This window comes from Loxodonta africana, chromosome 13, assembly GCF_030014295.1.
Source record: "Loxodonta africana isolate mLoxAfr1 chromosome 13, mLoxAfr1.hap2, whole genome shotgun sequence".
NCBI classification, from domain to species: domain Eukaryota; kingdom Metazoa; phylum Chordata; class Mammalia; order Proboscidea; family Elephantidae; genus Loxodonta; species Loxodonta africana.
This window is the reverse complement of record NC_087354.1, coordinates 31090010-31116214: the sequence shown is the minus strand read 5'-3', so window position 1 is coordinate 31116214 and position 26205 is coordinate 31090010. Positions and strand designations below refer to the sequence as shown.

Below are 26205 nucleotides of genomic sequence, written 5' to 3'. Positions count from 1 at the left end.
ATGAGAGACTGACTTAATTTGTAAACTTTCACTTAAAGCACTATAAAAATTAAAAAATAAAAATAAAATTAAGGTAGGTGTTACCTAATTATTCCCTGAAGAGTAGTACCAATTTCTACTTCCACCAGCATTATGAGTGTCTGTTTCTAATGAGTAAAAAATGGCATCTTGTTGTTTTAATTGGAATTTATTTAATTATGAGTGAAATTCGTTCATTTAACAAATAAATATTGAGTGACCTCTACATGCCTGGCACTGTTCTAAAACACACAGTTTGTTATCTCACAATTTCTGTAGGTGGGAAGTCTGGGCACGGCTTAACTGGATTCTCTACTTCAGAGTATCACCAGGTTGCAGTCGACCTGGCAGCTAGGACTGTGGTCTCATCACAGGCTCGACTGGGGGTGTGCTTCCGTGGTCCCTCAGGTTGTCGGCAGGATTTATTTCCAGGCTTTTGAAGGACTGAGGCATCGGTTTCTTGCTGGAGGCCACCTTCAGCTCCTAGAGGCCACCTGAAGTTCCTTGACAGGGTTGTTTCTAGCTTACACTCATGGGAGCTTACTTCTTCATAGCCTGTGGGGAGGAGGGGGGTCTCTCTAGTGCCTCTGCTAGTAAGAGTTTAATAAATATCAGAACATAATCATGGGAATGACATCCCATCACTGTTGTCTTATAACGTAACTTAATCACAGCAGTGACTGTCACAGGCCCTGCCCACACTCAAGTTGAGGGGTTACACAAAGCCATGAACACCATGACGTGCAGGAATCGTTGGATATGTTAGAGTCTGTCCACCACAATCTGCCATATATGTTCCAAATATTTTCTCCATTTAGTAATTTTATTTTTTGAGAATTTTCTGCTTTAATTTTCATGAGGCAAATTTCATCTTTTTGTGGTTTTCATGTTACAATTTGTGGTATGTTTAGGATGGCCTTCATCATGCCAAGATTTCTTAAACATTTACCCATTTTAACCCATATTTTATTCTAACACTTTTATTATTAAGTTGAAATTGATTTTGATGTGAGAATTGTGATGGAGATCTCACTTTTTTCCTCTATAGTCAGCCTGTTGTCTCAGTTCTTGAATATGTATTTCTTTGTATGGCTATTTCTGTATTTTCTGTTTTGTTCCGTTGATATGATTGTATATTCTTCTGTTACCAGTTTAGTTACAGTAGCTTTATAATGTTTTTTACTTTAATTTTCTTTATTTTTTAATTAGGTGTGTATGCATATGTGTGTGTGTATATTCACTGGTTCAAATTTGAAGATACGCAAAAGAGAGTGTGCAATGAAAAGTATCCCTCCACCTCTTTGCCCTAGCTGCTCGGTTCATCCTCCACAGATAACCAATGTTGTCATGTTTGTTTATTCTTTCAGAGGTATTTTACAACGTGTGTAAAATGTGTTAGTCCACTGTCCTCATCTCACCCTTCTACATGAAAAGTAGCAAACCAAACACATATCTGTACCCTGCTATTTCACTTAGCAAAGAGCACCCTTATACTTTTTTTTTTTTTTTTTAATAAGTGCACAGAGCTGTATTGGATACTATAGATTTACCATAATTATTTAACCAGTTTTCTATCAATGAGCATTTATTTACACACTTTTAAAATAGAAACTATGCTGCAAATACAAACTAATACAAATTATATGTGCTAAGGTGGACAACCTTATCCACATATAATTTCAAAACCTACAGGTATATTGGCAGAATAAATTCTAGAAGTAGAATTGCTAGGGGAAAGAGTATGTACATTTATAATTTTGATGGATATTGTCAGTTTGCCTTCTGTAGAAGTTATACCAATTTGTATCTTTACCTGTCATGTATGAGAGTGCCTGTTTACCCACATCCTCCCCAGCCCAATGTTTCATCAAACTTCTTAATCTTTGTCAATCTTAATAGATGAAAAATGATATCTCTGTGTAGTTTTATTTTGCATTTCTCTTGTTATGAGTGAGGTGTACTTTTCCCTATGTTTATGAGCCATTTGTGCTATCTTTACTGTGAACAATCTGTTTATAGCCTTTGTCCTTACTTCTTTTGTGTGGTTAATCTTTTTCTTATTGATTTTTGGAAGCTCTTTATATATTAGAAAAAGTAGCCATTTTTCTCTGGTATGAGTTACAAATATTTTTCCCAGTTTGCCATTCTCTTTACTTTTCTATGATGGCATTTGTTTTCCATGAAGATGTGTAAAAACTTTATGTATCAAAATTCAGTTTTTTATGGCTTCTAGGTTTTGTGTCATACTTAGAAAAACTTCTTCTCTTTGTTTATTGTAATACTTACGACATCATTTTAAATTTAAAATCTGTGATCCATCAAGAGTTAATGCTGCAAAAGGGCAGCATTTGCCCAAAAGTAAAAATGAGCAGAGAGGAAGGGGTAGGAAAACCATTTGAAAGGAAACGGGGAACCCGGGGGGAAATGGGGAGAATGTTGACACAGTGTGGGGACTGCAACCAATCTCATGGGACACTTTGGGTACACTTTGTTGAGTGGAAACTAATTTGCTCTGTAAACTTTCCCCTAAACACAATAAAATATTAAAAAAAAAAAAAAAAGAGTTAATACTGATGTAAGGTGTACAGACTTAACACTTTTTTTTCTGTTAGCCAGCCAGTTGTCCCAACAGTGTTTACTGAATAATAATATTTTTCCCACTAATGTAAAATGTCATCTTTATCATCTACTAAATCCTACATGTTTTTGCTTGACTTTGGGACTTTTTATTCCCTTTTATTGGTTTGTATGTCTATTCATGCATCTGTATCACACTATTTTAATTAATTATTGTAGCTTTATAGTACATTTCTAAAATCTAGTAGGGCTAAATCTTGTGACTATATTTCAGTGATTTTCCAGGTGACTTTTGCATGTTTGTTTTTGCAGATAAACCTCCAGATCTGCTTGTTAGGATCTTAAAAAAAAAAAATCCTGTTGTTAATAGGTTTATGTGGCTGAGTGATGTGATCAAATGTGTGTTTTAGGAAGACTGCTCTGACTGCAATGTGGAAAATAGATCGGAGGAAACAAAATTAGAGGCAAAAAGGTCAACTGAAGGTTGTTGCAGTAAACCAGGGGAGAGTGGCTAGATGGAGAATTGAGAATACTAGCAGGTATGAGAGGTGCTTAGGTGGTCAAAATGACCAGTAACGAATGGGGTGCGAGGGGGAGGAGGCATCAAGGATGACCCTAAACTTTTTGGGTTAGGCAGTTGGGTGGTGCCATTCCTAAAGACTGAGGACACAGGAGATAAGATGACAAATTCACTTCTAAACATACTGAGCTTGAAATGCCCACAGGCAACCTCTTGCAGAGTTGTCCAGTAGGCGGTTGACTGTACAAGTCTGAAGCTTTGGAGAGAGATCTGAGCTCAAGATAGAGAGCTGTATGGCAGAGACCTGACAAGCCCTAGCATTTAAAGGATGGCCAGGAAGTTCAGGAATCTGCAAAGGAGCCTGGAAAGAAGCAACCAGAGAGGTAGGAAGAAAACCAGGAGGGCATGGTGTCACAGAAGCCAGGAGCCGGAAGAAAGCTTTTCAAGAGTGAGTAAGGTATCAAAAACTTCAAATGCTTCTGAGGCATGTAATTTAAGAGCTGAAAAAGTCCATTTGTAATAAGGAGAGGCCGTGGTTATCTTGGCAAGAGAAATTTCAGTGGTGTAGAGGGGCAGGGAGTTGAGAGTGAGTAGACATTGCCCAAGTGGAGTTGAAGCTGTGAGAAGAAAAGGAGAGACAGGGTGAGGAGAAAAATGATGTCTCAAGTTGTATTTCTACTTTTTCTTTCTACCTCTCTCCACCCATCCCTCCCCATCATATGTCACATGGGAGAGAATTGGCCGAGTTCAAAGGCAGATGTGCAGGAGCCAATAGAGAGGAGGAGGTCTTTGAGGTCCAGGTAGTACTGAGAAGGCTTATAGGCATTGTCCAACATGAACAATATGGAAGAGAGTAATCCAATTACAGTGTTGGTGTGTGTTCCCTGACAGTTTGGACTTTGGAATTTTGTTTTCAATACTTTTTTTGGCTATTTTTAGATTTTGAGAATTTAGAGAAAGAATCTCTAAGAAATTGGAGTCAGGTTTAGAAATTCAATTAGAGATTAAGTTTAAAAAACAAGGAACAGGACAGTGTGTTAGTATGCTACCAATTGTTAAAAAGGGGGCAGCAGATATATAGTCATATTTGCTGTACATGCATAAGCAGTATTTGGATGGATTCACAAGAAACTAATAATCTAGTTACCCATTGGGAGATGGGAACTGGTAAAAGAAAAACAGAATTGGAGGGCGCTGCATCACTATCCATCTTTATGTTTTTAGCTGTTAACAATGTAAATGTATTACTTATTGAAATAATTTGATCTATGTTGATTATCTCTAAAAAGCAGTGGTTCCAGCAAGATCTGGGTTGTCTTAGTTACTAATGGCTCTAAGTTATCTGTGATCCATCTGATCTTCTGATCTAAGAACCACAAAGGTGGAAACTTTTGCTTTGTGCCTGTGATGTGTGGATCTTTGCCTTTGCTCCACTCTTCCCCACTGGGGATCAGCAACCCTAGGAGAGTGGACAGTACTGCATCTTCAGTCAGGGAAGAGGACTGTGTCCTGGAATGTCCTGGAGCTATTAGCTACAGCTTCACCCAGTGGGATACAAGACTGGTCTATGGAAAGGAAAGGAAAAGGGGACAGTCATTATTCTGACACAGATAAGAGCCTTGTACCAAGGTTCCCCCTCCTTGACTATGGCACATCCCAGTGACAGCTAATCCTGTGACTTTCAGTCTCCGCATTACCATTATAAACTATTCCCAGAAGCCTTTTGCAAAACCCGAGACCCCTTCCCAAGAACCAACAGAAGCAAAATACACAGAAAATGATGCACCCAAAAAAATCTTTAGCATTTCTCAGTAAGTTTCATTGTGTTTTACAGCAAATATCTGAATTATTACATTGATTAAACATGTGGTACTCTTAATCTCTAGTTTTATCTTCCATGCTAGTTACATATCCCTGAATCTCTAGTTTTATCTTCCATGCTAATTGCACATCAAAGGAGCCCTGGTGGTGCAGTAGTTAAGTGCCCTGCTGCTAACCAAAAGGTCAGTGGTTTGAACCTACCAGCCACCCGCCCCACAGGAGAAAGACACAGCAGTCTGCTTCCGTAAGGGGTAGTTCTACTCGGTCCTATAGGGTCCTGTAGGGTCACTATGAGTCTGAATCAACTTGATGGGAGTGGGTTTGGTTTTAGTTTTGTACTGTGGAGCATCAGATGAAATTAAAAAGTCACCTCAAAACCTTGAAATCCACAAAAATAACTAAATTCACTAATGGTCATTTCTCCTTAACATTTTTTAGGGTACCAGGTAAAATAAATCCTATAAATCAAGGATTATATTTAGTTGTTGTTGTTTGAGCTGCTGTCGAGTTGCTGTCTGACTCATGGTGACGCCACACACAATGGAAGGAAACGCTGCCTGGTCCCTCCACATCCCCATGATCCCTTGTGGATCAGACCAATGAATCCATTCAGTTAGGACTGTGTAAATGATGCCTAATCTAAGACCAAATTTCACGGATTAAAATCCTCAGCTGAGCTGTATCAATCTAGTGGAGATTGAGGAAGCTGGTTAACCCCCTCTGGGTTCTTACTGGTAGGAAACAGACATGAGAACCAGTGGAGGATCAAATCATTAGCTTTATTCCTGGTGGCCCAGTAACTCCTAAGGCCCAATGGGGCTGGGATCCAGGATCAAAATGAGATCTCCCTCCTCCCTGAAGTGTAGCCAGCTAATCCTACAGGGGCAGAGCCAACATGGATCCCCATCCAGTCCCAGCAGAGATGCTGGAGAAAGGTCCGCTTTCCTCAAGGGAGAGACCCTGGAGTGAGCAGTGGGAACAACAAGCCAAAGCTGTCGGTGCTGCTCCAGGCCTGTAAAACATTAGCCCATCCAAAGAGAGGTCTGGCTCAGAATAGGGCGCTCTCACCTGCTCACCAGTCTGAATGGCAGAGGTGGGAACTTGCAGACTAGAAGGAAAGACTACCCCGTTAGGAGTTCCACCTATTTGATTGACAAAAGGAATGCCAAATCAAAGTAACTCAGAGTCCCCAATCAAGCAACCAGACTCTGCATTTTTAACTCAAAATTCAGTGGAGAATCTGGTTCTACAGACCTATTCTTTCACCTTTGGTAGCTTGAGCTCTTTGACCTTTGTGGAGAAGAATGATCTTACAGTGGTGAATTTTTGGAAACCTCTCATCTGGGCAGATCCCTGCAAGAGATGGTGAATGTTTTAAGGAAACTATATCTTTGCCTTAGGGAAAACATTTCAGAAGAACGGCTACATGAAAAAGAAGTGGCCTGCTTGGGAAAGTAGTCCATTCTTCATCTTGGAAGGGTCTTGTAGAGGGTGGCTGGCCATTGGTGAGGTTGCTGTGCAGTTGGATTGGCTGACCTGTGAGGTCATTCCTAATGCTTGTGACTGTGTGATTCTCAGCAGAATAGGACACTGTGTGTGCCTCTTCATGAGCAAATAGCCAAAAGAGGAAAAGTACCCTAAGTTCTTTTAAATCAAAAACAGGAAGTTTTTTTTTTAAAAAAAACTCAATACGCTTTATTTAGAATTATCTTGTGCTGTTATATCTAACTTGATATTCCAAATTATTTTCTTCATTCCAAATATATTCTCTTTTATGAGACTTTCCTTCTTCCTTTGTGAAACTATACGCTTATTTTGTCCTTTGAAGCCATTGACAGTGTGAAAAAAAGTATTTCAGTAATATTTTTTGTCAGCTATACGGTAGAAAACTTAGCTCTCATCTCTTTTTTTTTTTTTTTTCATGTTTATGAGGTAATAAGGAGCCCTGGTGGTGCAGTAGTTAAGCACCCAGTTGCTAACTGAGAAGTCAGTGGTTCGAACCTACCAGCCGCTCTGTGGGAGAAAGATGTGATAGCATGCTTCCGTAAAGATTACAGCCTTGGAAACCCTGTGGGGCAGTTCTCTGTCCCATAGGGTTGCTATGAATCGGAATTGACTGTCAGCAAGGGTTTTTTTTTTCTTTGTTGGAGGTAATTGGGTCAAAACTGAAAGGGCACTCTTAATTTATTAGTGTCACAATTTCAATAAAAAATTTTAAACTTTTAATGTTGTTAGGAATCTCTGGCAGCTCAGATTTGATTCATAGTCTCGAATATTGACTCTGTGCCCTGAGAACCCATCATCCACTTGACACCAACGTCCTGGATGACACCCTGAATTGCAGCATCCTGTCTGCTTTGATCGCAAATCGGTGTTGGCTCTTGTTTCTCCTTGGCAGCTAGAGTGGCAGCCTAAAACAAACCAACCAAATCCGTTGCCACCGAGTCAATTCCGACTCACAGTGACCCTGTAGGACAGAGGAGAACTGCCCCATAGGGTTTCCAAGGAGCAGCCAAGCTCTAAAACTGTGCCATCAGAGCTCCAATAGACCCGTAAAAATGGGGTACTCCTTCTTTTTTTTTGGAGACCATCAGATGTGACAAATAATGGAAGATATTAAAGGCAGTTTAGTACCTAATTGGGAAACCCTGGTGGTGTAGTGGTTAAGTCCTAGGGCTGCTTACCAAGAGGCTGGCAGTTTGAAACCACCAGGCTCTCCTTGGAAACTCTATGGGGCAGTTCTACTCTGTGCTATAGGGTCGTTATGAGTCGGCATCAACTCAACGGCAGTGGGTTTTTGGAGTACCTAATTGAGATTTTTTTTCTCCTCCTGTAGTCAGATTAAACAAACTGAATCACAAGAAGGAAATAATGAAGAGAAACATGGGCATCTTTCTGAATGAAGCTTTTTGTGCTATGAACAAATTCTCTCAGATGTTATCAACCTATAGAACTCTTTCCTTTATAATCGGGAAACAGCAACTAAAATGCCCCACCATAGGGGGGGGACTGTGATCCTTCCACTGTGTGGAGAACTGGACCGTGACTGAAATTTGATAGTCGCAGAGGTTAATGTAATAGCATGAACAAATGCTTAAAATGTAATAAATGAAAACTTAAGTACCAAAAAAAATTTTTAACTTTTTATTTGGAAAATTTTAAATATACCCAAAAGTAGAAGGGAAAAGATTCCTCTATACTTAGTACTGGTTTTAATATTTTTCAACATTTCTCCAGTCTTATTTCCTCTCTCCTCTCTTACCTTTCTTGTTTGTTTATTTCTGAATTACAGATCTCTCCTAAATTCAGGGAAGCATCTCACCATGTTTAATCACAGTGGTGTACCTGGTGTGATTCAGGCCGAAAGGAGAGGGGAGGAGGCAGTCAGTGCCAGCAGGGGCCTGGCTCTCATATGCATTTCATCATTTCATAAGGCAATGGAATGAAGCTAGGGGTCAGGAGCTTCAACTTGACCTGAAGTCCCTACCTGACCCTTCTGGCCTCCACTGATACCTTTGGACTTGCTGTGTTTGCCAGTTGCCTTCCTGTTTAACCAGCCTCTTGGCCAGGCTCATTCTGCCCTGCCCTGGCCTGTCACCACTCAAGCCTTAGTATGTCAAAACCAGTTCTTCCCTTCCATCACACTGCCATTCCCCTAAAAAGCAAATCAGCTTCTCCTGGGGGAAATAAACGGAAAACCCAATTTACCTAGAACCGATTTCTCTAGTCATTATCATATTGACATAAAAGTTAAAAGGTAACTACACTCAACCTCAGGCATCCTTCACTACCAGACATATCATGCCAGGTAGAGAGGTGGGGTTGGGAATAGGCAATTTAAACTTCTCCTTCTGTGGGAGTTTGGGTGGCGTTTCCTGGAAAGACAGTACTATGCTTTTAGAGGCTTGGAGTCCACATTAACACTTCCAGTGGCCGTGTCCATTACTGAGGACTTGAAGCTGAAATTCTTTTTATTATAGAAAATTTTAGATATGCACAAAAGTAGAGAATATACCCATCTCCCAGTTTCAATAATTATCATCATTTTGCCATTTAAACTTTTTGATGGTACATCCTAATAGTAAAAAAGAGTTTTATGTCCCCAATGTGAATATTATTTGTTTGTTTATAAATTACATACATATCCCACTCTACTGTTATTTATGTCAAAAATAGAAAACTAAATGGAAACAGAAGTCTCAAGTTTTTCCCAGACCTTGTTCACATTCTGTATATCCCCTGTGGTACTCGTAGTTCACTTTGGAGCCCAATTATTTAGAAGCATCATAACTCACCAGGCATTCACTAGAACCCACTATGTTACAGACACTGTTTGCGGGCGCAGAGGGAAAATGCTGGGGGCAGGGTCAGAGATCCCACTGTGTGTAGCCTGCCAGGTCAGGAGAAAGTTCCACCTACCACTCCAGGTGAGACGTGTGTACGTGAGGCCTTCTGTGATCATTTTGAAGGGTTGATTTCTTGGGCTTTAACCTTAGCTGCCTTTAAAAACAACTATTTTCTCTGTCATTTTCTGATCGTTTATCTTAATAACTTTGTATCCCTTTTATCTTTCATTTAAAAATAAGGACTAGGAAGTGGCAACACAAGTGGCACGGATGGTGACAGACCAGGTCCCAAATTGGGAGATTGGGTGCCAGCACCTTCTCTGGCCTTTTCTGCCCTTCGTAGCTTCTTTTCATACCTCAGAGCAGGACTCATTTGGTCCCTTGGGGAAGATTGGATCCCAGATTTAGTTGGCCAAAAAAGACATAGCCCCCATGTCCAGAACTACCCTGTCCAGGTGATTCCAGGCTTGAAGGTCAAATTACCCCTGCAGGGACAGCCCCGAAGATAGTACGATATTGGCAGACTGCTGGGAGAAAAACATTCCATTGCTTCCAGAACAGTTAGGAGCCTTACTGGAGGTTTGGGAACTAAAGACCCTACTCTCTGGCATACACAACACTAGCTACTGCCCGGTACTGACTGACACCCCAGAGGGAGAAGGAAGAGGCTGGGGAGCTGCAGGTAGGGAGGGCTTACAGGAAGCCATCAGATCTGACCCTGAAGATTTGTAAAGTATTCTGAGCTGCTCTTAAGTTTTTTGTTTGTTTGTTTTTTATGGTGATGTAATAGAGTCCCTAATCAAACTAAAGGCGTTGTGGTGGTGCAGTGGTTAAGGGCTCAGCTGCTAACCAAAAGGTCAGCGGTTCTAACCCACCGGCTAGGCAGTGTGCTTCCTTAAGGATTTACAGCCTGGGAAACCCTATGGGGAAGTCCTACTCTGACCTATAGGGTGGTATAAGTCAGAATCGACTTAATGGCAGTGGCTTTGGTGGTTTAAGCTTGAAACCCTTTTTATTCTGCTCAGTTTATAAAGTAAAATTTAGATGATCCATTTAACCCCAAGGCAGTGAATTAATAGCACTCTCTTTGTTGTGGATGTCTCCACCGACTCCTTTCCCTCATCCTGAGAATGAAAGGAGATGCGGGCTGTGGCTGGAGTGATCTCCAACTGGGTTTTCAAGAGAGGAACAGTTGTTCCTTTGTTAGACTTGCTCCTTTTAAAAGAGGGGCCTGTAACAACTTTCATTAGCTAGAACTTGAATATACATAAAAAGCCCTGCAAGCTCTAAAAACCTGCCTTACTTCCTAAGCTTATTCAGTCTTCACTCTTCCCCAAGAAAGGTCTACTCATTATTAAATCAAAAACCAAACCCGTTGCCACTGAGTTGACTCATAGCAACTCTATAGGACAGAGTAGAGATGCCCCATAGAGCATCTAAGGAGCAGCTGGTGGATTCAAACTGCCGACCTTTTGGTTAGCAGCTGGATGCTTAACCACTGTACCACCAGGGCTCCTACTTAGTATCAACCCGTTGCTGTCGAGTAGTACTAGGAGCCAGTTTTTTACGCATTTACCAAGAAGTAAAGGAGTAAACTGAAGAACTAAGCACCACTATAGACAAGCCAGAGGTCCTGTAGAGCAAAATGAGCATAAGGGTGAGCTTAGGGCCAAGCACTAGCTCGCCCTTGTTGTTAGCTGCCATCGGGTCGGCCCCTGACTCATGGCGACCCTATGTGTTGAAGATAGGGTTTTTTTGGCTGTAATCTTTACAGAAGCAGTTTGCCAGGCTTTTCTTCTGTGGAGCTGGGGGGGTGGGTTTGAACCATCAACCTTTAGGTCGGCAACCAATCACAAACCATTTGCACCCCCCAGCTCTTCTAACTCACTGTATTGAGTACTTTCTCTACCAACTAAACTTCCAATCATTCTCCTATCCTCCCTTTACTGGGAAGGTGGGAAGCAGATGTGAACCCAAGTATGTATAGGAATTTTCGATGATTGAGGTAGCTTTTTAATTCCATAGGAGGAAGTATGGCTTGGTCAATAAATAGCCTGGGGGGTTTTAGCTAACCAATTATAAAATACAGTCAGCTCTCCTTACTTGCAGTAGTTATGTTCTATGAAGTTGCTTTGAACTCTGAATTAGTGAATACTGGCCATTGCTCCCAGGGGAAATAGAAGGTTAGGTTCCTGCAAGTCCTGGTCACACAATTTTCATCAACCAATCAGTACATAACCTTATTTTATGTGTATTTCTGTTTGAAGACACCTTGTTTATATGTATTGTTGATTCATTAACGTTGAACTCAAGGCAGATGACACTCTAACTCCTGCCTGAACAAAGCCCATTTAACGCATGTATTTTCTCCGAAAGACACATCACAGTCTTCTTGCGCTTAGGGACACTAGGCAGCACTTTAGCACTATGCTTCAGGGTCATTTTAAGTGCAAAATTATCAACAAAAAGCACAAAAATACAAAAAATGTGGCAGGAAATAGACTGAAAAGGACATTTGTTTACTGTGTGAGAGATGAAAGAAGCACTGCTTTGCTTGACCTCAGCTGGGGACATGCATGCGGGATGGCTCAAACATTTCAGTGCTCTGTGCACGTCTGTGAATAACCATGAAAGTGTGCAAGTATGGACCTGGGGGTTACAAATAAATTTTTACTGAGTGTAAATTCATGGAGCCCTGGTGGAGCAGTGGTTAAGAGCTCGGCTGCTAACCAAAAGTTCGGCAGTTTGAATCCACCAGCTGCTCCTTGGAAACCCTGCTTTGTCCCATAGGGTCACTATGAGTCAGAATTGACTCGCTGGCAACAGGTTTTGTTGGTTTAGGTAAATTCACAAATACAGATTCTGCAAATAATGAGGATTGACTATCAAGTTTGATGCCTACCCCAAATGAGACTACTGAATCCAATATGTGATCTTAGGTATGCTGTTTATACATTACAATGTGGTCAGATATCTTAGCAGGGCTATTGCCCTTTAACTGTATCTTAGATCTTCAGTAGACTTGGAATAATACAATACAATTCTATCTGGAAAATATCTTAGTAAAATCTTTTTTTGCTTTCTTCTGTATATGTCATTAAAAACCCACCTAAAATCACAAAAATAATTGATTTTACATAAGTTACTTAGCAAAAGTAGTACAGACAGTTAACGTGCTTAGCAACTAACTGAAAGGTTGGCAATTCAAGTCCACCTAGAGGCACCTCGGAAGAAAGGCCTGGCAATCTGCTTCTGAAAAATCAGTGATTGAAAGCTCTATAGAGCACAGTTCTATTCTGATATGCATCCATTGCTGTCGAGTTGACTGTGACTCATAGCGACCCCATAGGACAGAGTGGAAATGCCCCATAGGGTTTCCATGTGGAGCATCTGGTGGATTCAAGCTACCAACCTTTTGGTTAGCAGCTGTAGCTCTTAACCACTGGGGTCCCCATAAGTCAGTGATAACCCAGTGACAACTTTTTATTGTTGTTGTTTTATTTAGCAAAAGAGGCAAAACGGCAACGTGAAGAGAATGCTGAACGAGGCTCAGAATCCTGAATTCAAGCTTCGAGGCTCTTACAAACTAACTGTGTGACTTTGAGAAGTCACTTAACCTCTCTGGATCTCGGTTTCTCATCTATAGAAGGATCCCTGGGTCCTGTTTTGATCAACAGTTCTTACTTTATTTGCGTACCTCACTCTGACAAGCCAGCAGTGCCCTCCGGCTTTCCTTCCTTTGCCCTTCCCACTTTATTCTCACCTACTGCGGGCTGGAAAATGAAATGGCTCATTTTATTAGGCTTAGGTTAAGTGTAACTGGTAGCTTGAGGGGCCCCCCTTCTAAGTGCATTCTTCTGGGGTTCTATTTTTACTGTTTAGAGGCTTTTCTTATTTGCCACTGAGATGGTCAAAGTTGCCACATAAATGACTTCTGGTTCAGACTAACACATTGTTCTCATGTCATAAAATAATAGTGACATCATATGCTAGTGCAGTTCCATTGTAATGCTTCTGAAAGCTTCCTGCCGGTACATATTTCCAGGATTGACAGTAGTATTCCATAAAAGTATTTGTTGTTCTTCCAGGAGTCTCATCATCGTTTTATTCCTTTGATCTCTAGTGATTATAATGTCTACAAATGATGCTATTGAAAGCTATGTAGAATTACTTCTGTTGTTTGAGAATGTTGATTGGGCATCCCTTTGTAAAGATGCTGAAGTTATGGAAGCAGCAGCAAAAGGTGTTCTGGATCAAGACTGTATAAAGGAACCACTTAATGCTTAATCCTGGTCTTCCACAAAGTTCTCATATATTTTTAAAAAACTCAGTAGGACTCCTTACATGCAAGGATGTGTTTGGTCATTCTATTAGTATTTAGAAATCCATATTTCACTTGGAGGTATTTGAAAATTATATTTCTCCTGCGTTTAATAACTCTGTATAGAAACACAACCCTAAACTAGAATTTATTTCTCTATTTTGCTGCAGAAGAAGAGCGTGGCTTGGTTGTTCACACATAAAGAATATAGTGTAGCATGTATGCCTTTGATGATGATAATCTTCTCCAGGTGACAACAGACAGCTGTCCAGCTTTCAGACTTCAGCTCACTTCGTGACTAAGCTTAGGCTTAGTAGGAACCTGCTTGTGGTTTACTAGTCATGTGAGAAAGATCTGGGGCTTTTAATTAACCACAGGCTTGATGATATGCCAGCAGTGTGGTATACCTATTAAAAGAGTTAATGCAAATATAGGCCACATCGATAGATCAATGGTGCCTAGATTAGAGGAAGTAATTTTGCTCCTAGGAAAGGTAACATTTCCATCTGCAGGTTTTCAGCCATTTATCCCAGGCTGCAGCTGTCAAAGATGACGTGACAAGGGCAGCAGTTGGGTACCCACACATAAAGATGCCTACCTGAGATCTCCACCCCTGCAGGGCACTCGGAGAGTATGGCTCTGTCTACCATTAGCTCTACATTTCTTCCTGGAAATCCACAGCTCTGCTTCTTTTGGAAGATCACCATGTCCTGCTTCATCTCAGAAAGAGTTCTGCCATCATCATTTGTCATGTTATCCCCACCCTATTAGTCACTCAGTACCTGCAAACCTGGGCCAATTTGCCATCCACATAGAGACACTTTCAGAAACAGTCAGGAGCCTGCAAGCCTGCAGAGTAAGGGGAACCTATGACTGGGGCTCTCTGCAAGTGGATATCCAATTCCCAGGAGTACCTTGAACCACGTATCCACATATCCCTCCTCCCCAAGCCCAACCACAGGAACTAAATAATAGCTGTAGCTGTCTACTTGCCAATGGAGCATCACCCCCAGCTCTCTCACCCTTGCCTCATTGCCCTTCATTGTTGACAGCCATGGAACCTTGGCGTTTGGAATGTGCTCCATTTTCACTTCACTATCCCTCACATTTGATGATTTATGTCATAGCTATTAGTAAAAGGTGCCCAGAACCCACTTTTGCCCTGCCTTGGGTTACTAGTTAGTGAGCCTTACAATTAAGTTACAAGTGAAACAGATTTTGGTAGCCCGCCCCTTCACTACTGTTGCTCTTTGAGCCTTCTCATGTTAAACCTCACTCCCAGGCTGTTGACACTGGCATCTCTGTGTTACCTCACTGAGCCACTAATAGTCCCATATTCCCAGTGCAGCATATCCTGTCTGCTTTCCAGTGCCCAGGCGCCACATTAAGACCTATACAGGCCCCAGGCCCTGAAGAGATTGTAGGTCTCCATTGCCATATGTATTTCAGAATCAAAACTACAAAGCTACAAAAAATGAAGGAAAGTAAAGGTAAGGAAACCCACCTAAATTCTGATATTTCCCAAAATGAATGCTTTGAACCTCATTGGAAATTCCTTCAAATAGTTTTCCTCACTTGTGTTGCGCCTGCCTGACTGGTATCCTGAGCCTGTGCATAGTCTACCCATGGCTAATCCAGCACTGGGTCCAGACATCTATGGGGAGGAGCTTTGGTATATGGAGGCACAGAAGCCCTCCTTTCTCCATTTGGTGTCTGGGTCCCATGCTTTTCTGAAACTAGAGTGGTGCCTCACAGAGCCTACCTAAGTTTGAGGCCCTCCTCAAAATTTGTAGGTGCCAATTTGTAGTTTCTTTTAATTTTATGCCTCCTTGCTGCTCTTCAAGAAAAAAATGGAATTCTCCGTGTTAATGCATTCTCTCTCTACCATCACTACTATATTAGTCAGCTTTGCTGCAGTCAGAACCAATCCAAAAGCTCTGAGACTTTCAGCAAGCATCTAGTTTTTACTCGTATATTGGTGGCCTCAGGGTATCTGCAGTGGCTCTCCTCCATTTATCTTCTCCTTCTGTGACCTAGGCTGAAGGAGCATTCCCTCTTTGGGACATATTATTCTCATGGCAGAAGCAAAATAATGTGAGTTCCTGCTAGGACAAGATGTTCATCATGTCTGCTCATAAGCCATTGGACAAAGCAAATCACATGGCCCAGCCAACATTCTTTGAGTCGTTTATCTGAAAGGCTGTAGTTTTCAGAGTTGAGGTGGCATGGCCAGCATATGGGTGCCAAACTGAGATCTTGGTCCCTTGCGGGAGGCTTCCGGAGGCTCAGAGTCTGGGGAAGCCCCTAACAATGATGCTGTTCGTTCTGGCCGCAAAGGACTCTGCAAGTGCAGACCTGCACACACATCCTCCTTTTAAGACTCAGATATCCCTGGGACAGGGCAGCTTTCATGTACGTAATCCAATTTCATTTTTTCACCAAGCCTATGAGAACATTGTCATCATCATCATTTCCACTTCACAGATAAAGAAATCGAGCCCCAGGAAGATGAAGTAACTTGTTAATAAGTGGAGGATCCTGGGCTTGAACTGTGACTCTGACTCCAAGTCATATGTTCTTTGAAATTCAACATGGAATGGCGGCCTTATGAACATTGGAAATAAAATATGTATACTTACTGAATTGATAAATATGAGGATTATGTAGCATATAGAAAATTGTTTAGAAGGAATGTTAAGTACGGAGAATAGATCACAAAAATATATGTACTTGGGGTACAACCATGTAAAAACTACATATGGATAAAACTTGAAGAAAAAAAAATGATGCACTTGGTCTTCTGGGTGGCAGAGTTTTATTTCTTTTTAAGTTTTAAAGCTAACTTAATAAATACATTTTTAAATAACAGAATTTTAGCTCTTAGCACGTAAGAGATTTGAATTGGTGGGAACAGGAGAATCATGTGTCCATTTGCCACCAGTACTTTTTGGGACCCAGAGACTTAAGTCAAGAATTAAGTACCATAGTGTTTGACAGGCCTCTTTGCTCTTAAACTTCTTTCAAAACCCAGCTTCTGAATTGAGCAACTGTTCTAATTTCATTTGATAAGCAAGACAGACCCATGTGAACTGAGAAGGTAATAGCTAAATATAGTTTGGATTAAGATGACATGTAACGGGGACAGAGAGTTGAGGTTGGGCCATAGTGAGGAGGAGAAGAAAATATCATATTTAAACAGAGACTATCCCCTAAAAAACATAGTACAAGTGGTAATATAGGATCATTGGCCAGCAGGGGTTAATGCAAAGGAGGGAAGTGTAAGGACTCAACATATGTATAATTGGAGGCCTAAAAGACATTTCAAGGGTTTTCTGCTTTTTGGAATTCCTTCTAAAGACCCTCAGCCCCACCCCTGTAGACTGGCCTCTGTGATCCCAGTTTGGCATTAGCTGTGCTGTAAGACTGGATGAAAATTTCATGTTTTCAAGTACCTTTAACTCTACTGTAGTGAATGTGGGTGTTGCAAACAGTTAATATGCTCAGCTGCTCACCGAAAGGTTGAAGGTTCAGGTCCACTCAGAGGTGCCTCAGAAGAAAGGCCTGGCAATCTACTTCCAAAAACTCAGTCATTGAAAACCTAATGGAACACAGTCCTACTCATGGGGCACACACGGAGGCACCACGCGTTGGCGTTACCATGAGTTGGGGTTGCCATGAGTCGAAGTCAACTCGACAGCAACTGAGTTTTTTTTTGGCAGTGAATATATAATTATATTAACAGAGATTCCTCCGTTTTCTATTATCCTGGAATGAAGCCATCTGTCTCTTATTTCTGTTTTGGATAGTAGATAGGTTTCTGATAATAAAATATGTTGCAGGGATGCATCTTCTAGATTAACAAAGGTATTTCAATTTGTTGTATGCCTAGAATAGTATGCTATATTATCTGAGATCAACATCCAGCTTACCTATAACAATGAATATTTTTCTTTCAGGCCCAGGAGTTTGTTCCTCACAGAGAACTACTTTTTTAGGAGTTAATACATTTGAATTGTTAAATAGATTGGGATCATTAAGCGAAATTAGCCTAGACATTTTTTTTTATCAGTCCATTCAGGAGAAACATGAGTAATTCATAAATGCAGTATGTGAAAATCTGTATATTTAACAAAGAAAAATTAGGGTTCAGTTCTAAGCTAAAGGAATTTCCCCTATAAAAACATATTCCATCATAGGATTCCTTTCATAGTAAGCTAGCTATCTTCTATATGATTCAATTTATCTAAACAAACAAAAAATCTGTTTTCATATATTTCACAAACACATCTATTGCATATGTTGCATCCACATGGGCCCCTCATGTGACACTTAATGGCTCAGCCTAGGATTTGGTCTTTGACAACCAAAAATGTTGCCTTTTATATGATGCCTATCTAAAAAATGTTAAGAATATACCCTAAGCGTCTCTTAACAAAGAATTTTGGATTTATTGACCATAAATTTATCCAGAATCTGTTCATACTTTCATTTGTGCTGTTTTAAGGATAATGAGTTGCATATTTTCCACTTGTAGGTATTATTCCTTTTTCTCCTTTTTTCCTTAAGTCGAAGGTTGCAAACTCACGTCTCACTTCATGAGTCCATGAAGTGGTCCAGGTGTAAGGATTAAAAACATGAGAGTGGACCTCCTATTTAGAGATACTAACACTCTCAGCTTCAGCCTGTTGTTGCTGTGTGGAAATGTGGGGCGACTATGGCCAAGGTGTTCTGATTTTTCATTAGAAGCCTCAAATCTGACTTTTTAAATACTGTCAATTCAATCAAAAAATTTAAAAAGACAGTGTGCAGAGCAAATAGTCTGCCGTCTGTATGTGTCCCATGCCTTGTCAGTTTCTTTCTGTCTTTTGCATTCCAAACGCACTTCCTAGCTTCTGGGGCGTGGTATATGAATCCATAGTCCCCTGATTCCCCATCTCCTCATTTCGACACCATTTATGATAGCATTCTTAAAACTGTTTTTAACACACTAAATTCTGTGATTGTATAGAACTAGCTCCATGCTCAACATTAGTTTCTTTACCCCAACGCAAGACGAGCTCATACATAATAGTAGAATTATATAATCAGCCTTTTCATTAGTTATTATCAATTGTTCTTGAGAGTGGGTGGCAATTTCCAAGATGGTGAATGGTCCCAGGCCAACTCTTCTTCCTTTCTCTCTGCAGCCGTCATTTCATCAAGCTGATAATGTTCGGGGAACCCGACATCACGGGCTGGTGGAGAGGCACAGCAGGAACCGCTTCCACCCCCTTCATCGAAGGTCTGGGGACAAGCCGGGACGACAGATATCCTTTTTCCCAGTCTGAGAGGAGAGTTCGTTTTGAAATGTTTGAAAGCTTTTCAGGACTTCCCTTCTCTGGAATTCCCCTTTGGCCTCAAAATCTTCATTTTATCTGATGAATAGGAAGCAATAAAAGTAAATGAGGTGGAAACTAGAAACATCTCTGCAGCCAAAATTTGGAAGGATCATTGTAGGTGTTTATGAAAGCATCGATGAAGTTGGGTTTAATGAAATAACTGAACGTAAACGACATGTAATGCAGCCCATTGCATGGCGTTCTTGGCATTGTCTTCAGAAATCAGCCAAGTCAGCGTTAAACCTGACCTTGAATCAGCTTAGGGAGATTAAACTATCTAACTACGACAGATACAGATATTTGATTTATTTGTATTTCTCTTGATCTGCTGTTAGAACTTACAGAAGAAATTTCACATACTATTCTATTCAAACTCAAATGCATGGTAACTGAAACATGACCTTGATATTTAGGAAAATTCTTATACAGTGATGTTCACTCACACTGAACTCTATACTGTTAAGTAGAAATAAAGAAAAGGAGGTTGTGAATTCATATCCCAGTTTTATTTACCCAGGACTTACTAGGGGGTAGGGGCTTCTGCCTGACCAGCATTGAGCCGAGGGCTTTGGGGCTGCAGAACTGAGCTGGAATTTGCGGGAGAGGACATACAAGAAGTGGACCAGCAGGTCCTGTGCTCTCGCTTCACTCTTCCCAGTGCCAAGACACAGGAGTAGAGGAAGAAGAAAGGCAGGGTGAGTCTTGATGCAGAGATCTGAATTCCTGGCAGTGAGGTTAGAGTTGGCTTCAGAAGCCCAGAAACCAGGAAATGGGGGAGGATACTCATGTTTCTAAGCACCTACCCATGCCAGGCTCTGTGCTGGGTCATTCATGCCATTTAGTCCTCAGCATGCACTGAGTTTAGTTTTTTAAGCCCCATTTTCCATTGAGGAAACTGAGCGTCAGACTAACTTGCCCAAAATTCCAATGCTAAGGATGGAGGAGCCCAGATTCAGCCCAGGTCATGCTGACTCTCAAACCTATCCTCCTTCCCCACCCCACACATGTTCAGTCAGTGGTGATTCAGACCATGTGCAAAGAGAGACCCCCCTGTGAGGGGCTAGAGGGGGGCACCCTGTGTCGGGGACTGGAGAAGGGGAGACCCTGTGTGAGGGGACGGAGAATGGGAGCACAAAGAAAATCACTAATTTTCTTGCCCTAAAGCATCTTATATTTTATAATCTTCTCTTTGGAGGCAGAGATGGTGACCTCAGGGAATGTTTATTTCTCCCCTCTCTTCTCCCCCAACCTCCCACAGAGCTACCCTAACTTCAGTTTTGTATATTAATTATGTGGCCATTATCAGGGAAGGTGAAGATGATAAGTGATTTTGAGAAGTCCTTACTGGAATGTGTGATAATTTTTACACGGATGCAAAAGGAAAAGGGAAACTGTGGGGTGGAGAAGTACATCAAACCATTGTCTGCATTGCTTGGAATTTTCCAGCAGAAGACTTAAAGTGTTTCTTTGCTTTATTTAACAATTTGTCTTTTTTCTAATTCCTTCTTTCTCCTGAGATGCTCTGTTTATAAATATGATGTTACGTGTTATATGTAATATATTCTAATATAGTCTAAATGCATATATATACACATGGCTTTATTAACCAAAGGAATACAGTTTAGAAAAGGAGGGAATTGAAGAAAAGAGGACAAAGTTTGTTGGAAAAGAATTTGTTTTAGACACTGTAGATACACCAGTGAACATCGTATAGTCCCTGCCCTCGAGTTGCTTATAGTCTAGTGGAGGCGGCAGCTCAGCAAACGAGTGGTCACAGCACAGTGGGATGTGGCTGTGTAAGCTCATGGACGGGGCAGCCTGAACCCGTCTTGGTGGGGATATCAGAGATGGCTTCTTGGAGCAAAATCTACTTACTCTTGAAAGATAAGTAAGAAGTAAGGCAATAACTTGTTCATTTATTCAACAGATTTTTTTTCTTTATTATTATTTTGTGTGTGTGAGAATATACACAACAAAACATACACCACGTCAACAATTTCCACATGTATAATTCAGTGACATTGATTACATTCTTCAAGTTGTGTCATCTTTGTCGACAACCTTTTCCAAACTAATTTACCATCATTAACACAAACTCACTGCCACCCTAAACTTCTCATCTGGCCTTTCGAGTTGCTGTTGTCATTTTGATCACATATAAACATTATCTTTAAAAGAATATAATGCTTAATGCAGACATGCTTTTCTAATTAGGCTAAACTATTATTTGGTTCAAAGATGACTTCAGGGAATAGTTTCAGCTCAAAGTTTAAAGATTTCCTCAGGGTAATAGTTTCAAGGGTTCATCTAGCCTCAATAGCTCCAGAAGGTCTGGATTCCATGAGAATTTGAAATTCTGTATTTAAGAGATATTTTTGAGTCCGTTTTCTGTGCCAGCTACTCAGTGGTGAATAAGACAGACATAGTCTTTGCCTTCTTGGAATTTTACAGTCCTGTGGGAGATGACAGACAGCAAACAGGTTAAAAAGTTAGGGGAGACATTTCCCATGGCCGTAGTGCTGTATAGAGAGTAAAACGTTAGGGAGGGAATGTTCCAGGCAGAGGAAGCAGCATGTCACAGAGGGAGAGTCTACGTCGCATGTTCAGTAGACTCTTATCTCTTTTCAGGTGATATATCTGTCTTAGTTATCTAGTGCTGCTATAACAGAAATACCACAAGTGGGTGGCTTTAAAGAACAAAAATTTATTTTCTCATGGTTTAGGAGGTTAGAAGTCTGAATTCAGGGAGCTGGCTCTAGAGGAAGGTTTTCTCTGTTCTGGGGGAAAATCCTTGTCTCAGCTTCTCTAGGGTTCTTCTTGGCATTCCTTGGAGATGTCCATGTGATATCTCTCTTCCACCCCATTTGTGCTTGCTTGTTTCTGTGCCTAACCTGCTCTTTTATATCTCAAAAGTGATCTGGCTTAAAACACACCCTATACTGATGGCCTAGTTAACATAACAAAGAAAACCCTATTCTCCAAATGGGATTACATCCACAGGTACAGGGGTTAGTATTTACAACATATTTCTTGGGGACACAATTCAGTCCCTAACAATATCATAGGGTATAATTGACCCTACATAGGGTCAGCTTGTGAGAGCAACAGCAAAACAGATCAGTTCAGAAGGGGAGGAGAAGCAGAAACCCAATTAATATATAGCTAAAGTTGTTCATCAGAAAGTATGAGTGTGATTTGCTGATCATGAGATATCTCTCTGGTCTCCTCCTAAGCTCCTAATTGGGGCTCTAGGACCTGGACATCTGCCAATGCAAAGAAAGTTCTTAAGCTAGTCTGTTCATGAAGCAGCAAGTTTGTTAGCTAAAATCTCTTTTGAGGAACCGAGGGGCCATGAGCTAGTGCAAAATATAAAAGTGGGATGATTTTATATTAAAGGTATTAATATATTTAGGAGAACTTGGAAGAGGGCTGTGATTCCATCTTTCCTTTTGCAGCCTGCATTCTGTTGGTGGTGAAACACTTAGCTTTAAATTCTTGCCTTTCATACTCATCTGTTACCCTCTTAATGAAGTTCCATTATTTGAAAGTATTAAAACTGATTTGAATCTTTGTTAGAGCAAAAAAGGAAAAGTGGTATTCAGAATCCTCTTATTCCAGCTATTTCTTGGCTTGGGTGTTAGTCTTGGGAAAACTGTCATAGACAAGGGTTCAGTCCTGTGGTGTGGTGAGCTCAAATAAAATGAACATTGTTGAACAAATATTCCGGCTTCCTCCCAGAGTGGGCAGCCACTACAAGCAGAGCTCTGGCACAGGGCAACGCCTTTTGCGGTAGGCGGCCATGACTGCAGAGAAGGCTGGTACGTGAGCTTTGCTCTTGGTGTGGGTGGCGGCCACATGCAAAGACCAAGGCAGTGCCTCAGCTAGGCCCTGGCCTGGTCCCCCACTCCAGGCAGAGGAGAGGCACTGCCAGGGCTTGTTCCTGGCTTGTGGCCTGAGGTTAAGAACTCAGAGAAGAAGCTCTTGTGCTAGAAGAAACAACGCTCCCTTCTACAACTGCCTTTGTCTTCTGTGGCCCTTCTCACTCCTGGAGGGCAGAAAATATGTTGTATCCCAAACATCATCTTGTTGAATTTCTGAACTATTAGCATAAATTTACAGCAAATGCAGTATTTTCCAAGACCTGTGGGTAAGACATTGAAAAAGAAGGGGACCCAGTGAGGAATCATAGAGGAATCTTCCTCTAAAAGAGATGTGGTTTTAGAAAGAGAAAAAGAAGTATAGAAAATTTCCAATTTGTATTCCCAACAAGGTTTGGGAATACTGCATCTAGGAAACTAAGGTGACCAGTTAGGAAGAGATCCTTTAAGACCCTCCAAAGCTATTGAAACATGCCTTGCTTTGATCTTTTGTATCACAATGAAATGAAAATTTTAGGATATTGGTTTACAGGATACTGTTTCCTTGAAATGCTTTGCTGAAAATGATCCCATGGCCTATTAAATTTGAGAAGCACTGCAGTTTCTGTCCCCTTCTTGGAGCTTCACAGTATATACTGGGGCTCTGAGATGTCCTGGAGGTAAACAACAACAACAACAACTTCTTATCCACAACCCAGGGTTTCCAAAACTTATTTGATCACAAAGCCAAATTTTTACCTAACATCCATTACCACCTTGAAGGACTAGGAAATACTGATCTTGGGAGTTTCAAAGGAAAAATATTATGACTTCAACATACAACATGCAACCTATTTGCCACTTGTGTGCTGAGGCAAACAAGATGTCCTCATCTATGCAAGGATTCAGAAAGATCCCACCTCCCTTAAAATTTGACTTTAAGATGTATTCTAGCAGGACATAGTTGGAGGTAAAGGAACAGGAGAAAGTAGACTTGACGGTTAAGATGTAGCTGAGAAATTAGAAACGGACCAAATTGTGACCAGTTTTATATATTAAATCTGATCTCGTAACTTGTCTTGGTAGGTGGATTCAGAGTCCACTTGCCTGCCAACAATGGAAGGTCACAGGCCTGCCCTGTGCCCTGCAAACTCTGTCCCTGGCAGAACACGGAGTTCCAAACAGTAGGAGAGAAAATGGCCATGTCTAGACTGCCTCTAGAAGGCAGTTCCTGAGCCCTGCCCCAGGTGCGCTTACCACATGGGTACAGGAAGCCAAAAGAAGAACCCCAGTGCTGCTCACCCAGCTACAAATCAGGCAGCACAGAAGGAGGCAGGGTGGAACTTGTTTTTAGCTTCTATGGCTCAGTAACCCCACCCACTGGTAAATAGGCCAACAGATGGCCTCTCTTATCAACAGAAGAGGTACTCCCCTTCCTCTAGGGGAAGAGTGAGTGAGAACTGTATCCTCTAATACTTCCCGAGTTGAGAAGGAATAGGAGCCTCCTTGTCAATGGACTGAGCCAGGAGCATGAGGAGAAGAGAAGGATTTTCTTCTGCAGAACTGCAGGGGGCTGGGAAGAAAGGGGCCAACATGGGATGACTGAGATTTCTAACTTGAGTGCTGAGGTGCATGGTGTCATGTGGCCTCCAAGAAGATGAGCAGGTGGCCAGGTAGTATGTGTACTTACTTGGATTTTAGGTGGAATTTTAGGTGTCTGTAGGCTATGGCTGCTAACCCAAAGGTTGGCAGTTCAAATCCATCAGGTGCTCTTTGGAACTCTATGTAGCAGTTCTACTCTGTCCTATAGGGTTGCTATGAGTTGGAATGGACTTGATGGCAGTGGGTTTCATTTGGGGTCTGTTTGGAGTATTATTTAAGGAGCCCTGGTGGCACAATGGTTAATCATTCAGCTGCTAACCAAAAAGGTTGGCCATTGGAACTCAACTAGCTGCTCTGTGGAGAAAGATGTGGCAGTCTGCTTCTGTAAAGATTGCAGCCTTGGAAATCCTATGGGGCAGTTCTGCTCTGTCCTATAGGGCTCTGTGAGTTGGAATCAACTTGATGGCAGTGGGTTTGGTTTGGTTTGGGGGATATTACTTGGTAAGTGGAGTAGGTTGTTGGAAATGTGGACTGGCATAAGAACTGTTGGGAGCTGGAGGTATGGATTTGTGAGTTACTGGACTGTGGGTGGTAGTTGGAGCCATAGGCATGGGTAAAGTTGCTCAATGAGAGCATGGAGGTCAGGGGTTCTCAACCTTCAAGATCACACTGGGGCTTAAAGTGCCCTGGGGAACCTTCCCAAAGTGTCCATGACAGAGTCTGTCCTCCTGCCCTGTACCCTGTCTTCCTGGTCCCCGGTGATTCTGCGTCTCTTCTCTCTCCTGTCCCTTTGAGAATCACCTCTCTGCAATGAGCAGCTGAGGGCTGAGAGGCTATGAGGCCACAGGATTTGAAGGGAAAGGAGAAAGAGCTAGCAAAGGCGCCTGAAAGGGAGTGCACAAGGTTAGGAGGAGAGGTGTATTTTTTAAACTTTAATTTTTATTTCTATTGTTGCAGCAACCACTTCATTTATCTTTATCATTCTCTCTTCTGTTCTAGCGTGGGAATGTTCCTTGAGCAAAAACCTAAGCTTAACTGACTAAAACCGATTGCCATTGAGTCAATTCCGATTCATAGCAACGTTATAGAACATAGCAGAACCACCACATAGGGTTTCCAAGGAGTGGCTGGTGGGTTTGAACTGCTGACCTTTTGGTTAGCAGCCAAGCTCTTAAACACTGTGCCACCAGGGCTTCAAACTGACTAAAGGAGTTAACGGAAGAGGATCTGGCCTGGCTTGCTAGAAACCCTGTAGCGTGGACTTCTTTTATGTTTGTAGGATGCCACCCGGCAGGCACTCCAAAAATGCCTGTTGAATGAAATTGGTAAAACCAAGTTTACAAATAAAGGTGTTCCCTGCTCTTTAGGTGGTTCTTTAGAACATATTAGTGTTAAGAAGTAATTAAAGCTACCCAAATGAAGTTGTCTGAAGTCTTCAAAAGAACAACAAAAAATCCAAGATTTTTCTTCTGTTGAGTTTAACAGTAACCTTAAAACAATCATGGTTCTCTTGTTGCCTGTTGTTCTTGGGTTTTAAAATAGCCATTAAATTAGATGTTGTTATTAGTTGCTGTTTAGTCCGCTCCCACTCACGGTGACCTTATGTAGAGCTCAGAGGTCACATCTTTTCATGTTTGATGCCCCAGCCTAATCATATTAAAATTTGCAGAAATTTATTACATTTTCATATGATTAATATACATCAGAAAGGTTAAAATGCTAGCTTATACCTCAGCATTAAAATATCTGATCATTGTTCATTTTA

The 26205-nt window shown here is 41.3% G+C and overlaps 1 protein-coding gene across 5 annotated transcripts in view; it reads left to right on the top strand.

Moving 5' to 3' along the window:
* CRTC3 (CREB regulated transcription coactivator 3) overlaps window positions 1–26205 on the top strand; it is a 103378-nt gene that overhangs the window by 36412 nt on the left and 40761 nt on the right. For all 5 annotated transcript variants that reach the window (XM_064267166.1, XM_064267165.1, XM_064267167.1 and 2 more), the window contains exon 3: window positions 18790–18909. In XM_064267166.1, the coding sequence (XP_064123236.1) occupies window positions 18790–18909 (120 nt within the window). The remainder of the gene's footprint in view (window positions 1–18789; window positions 18910–26205) is intronic.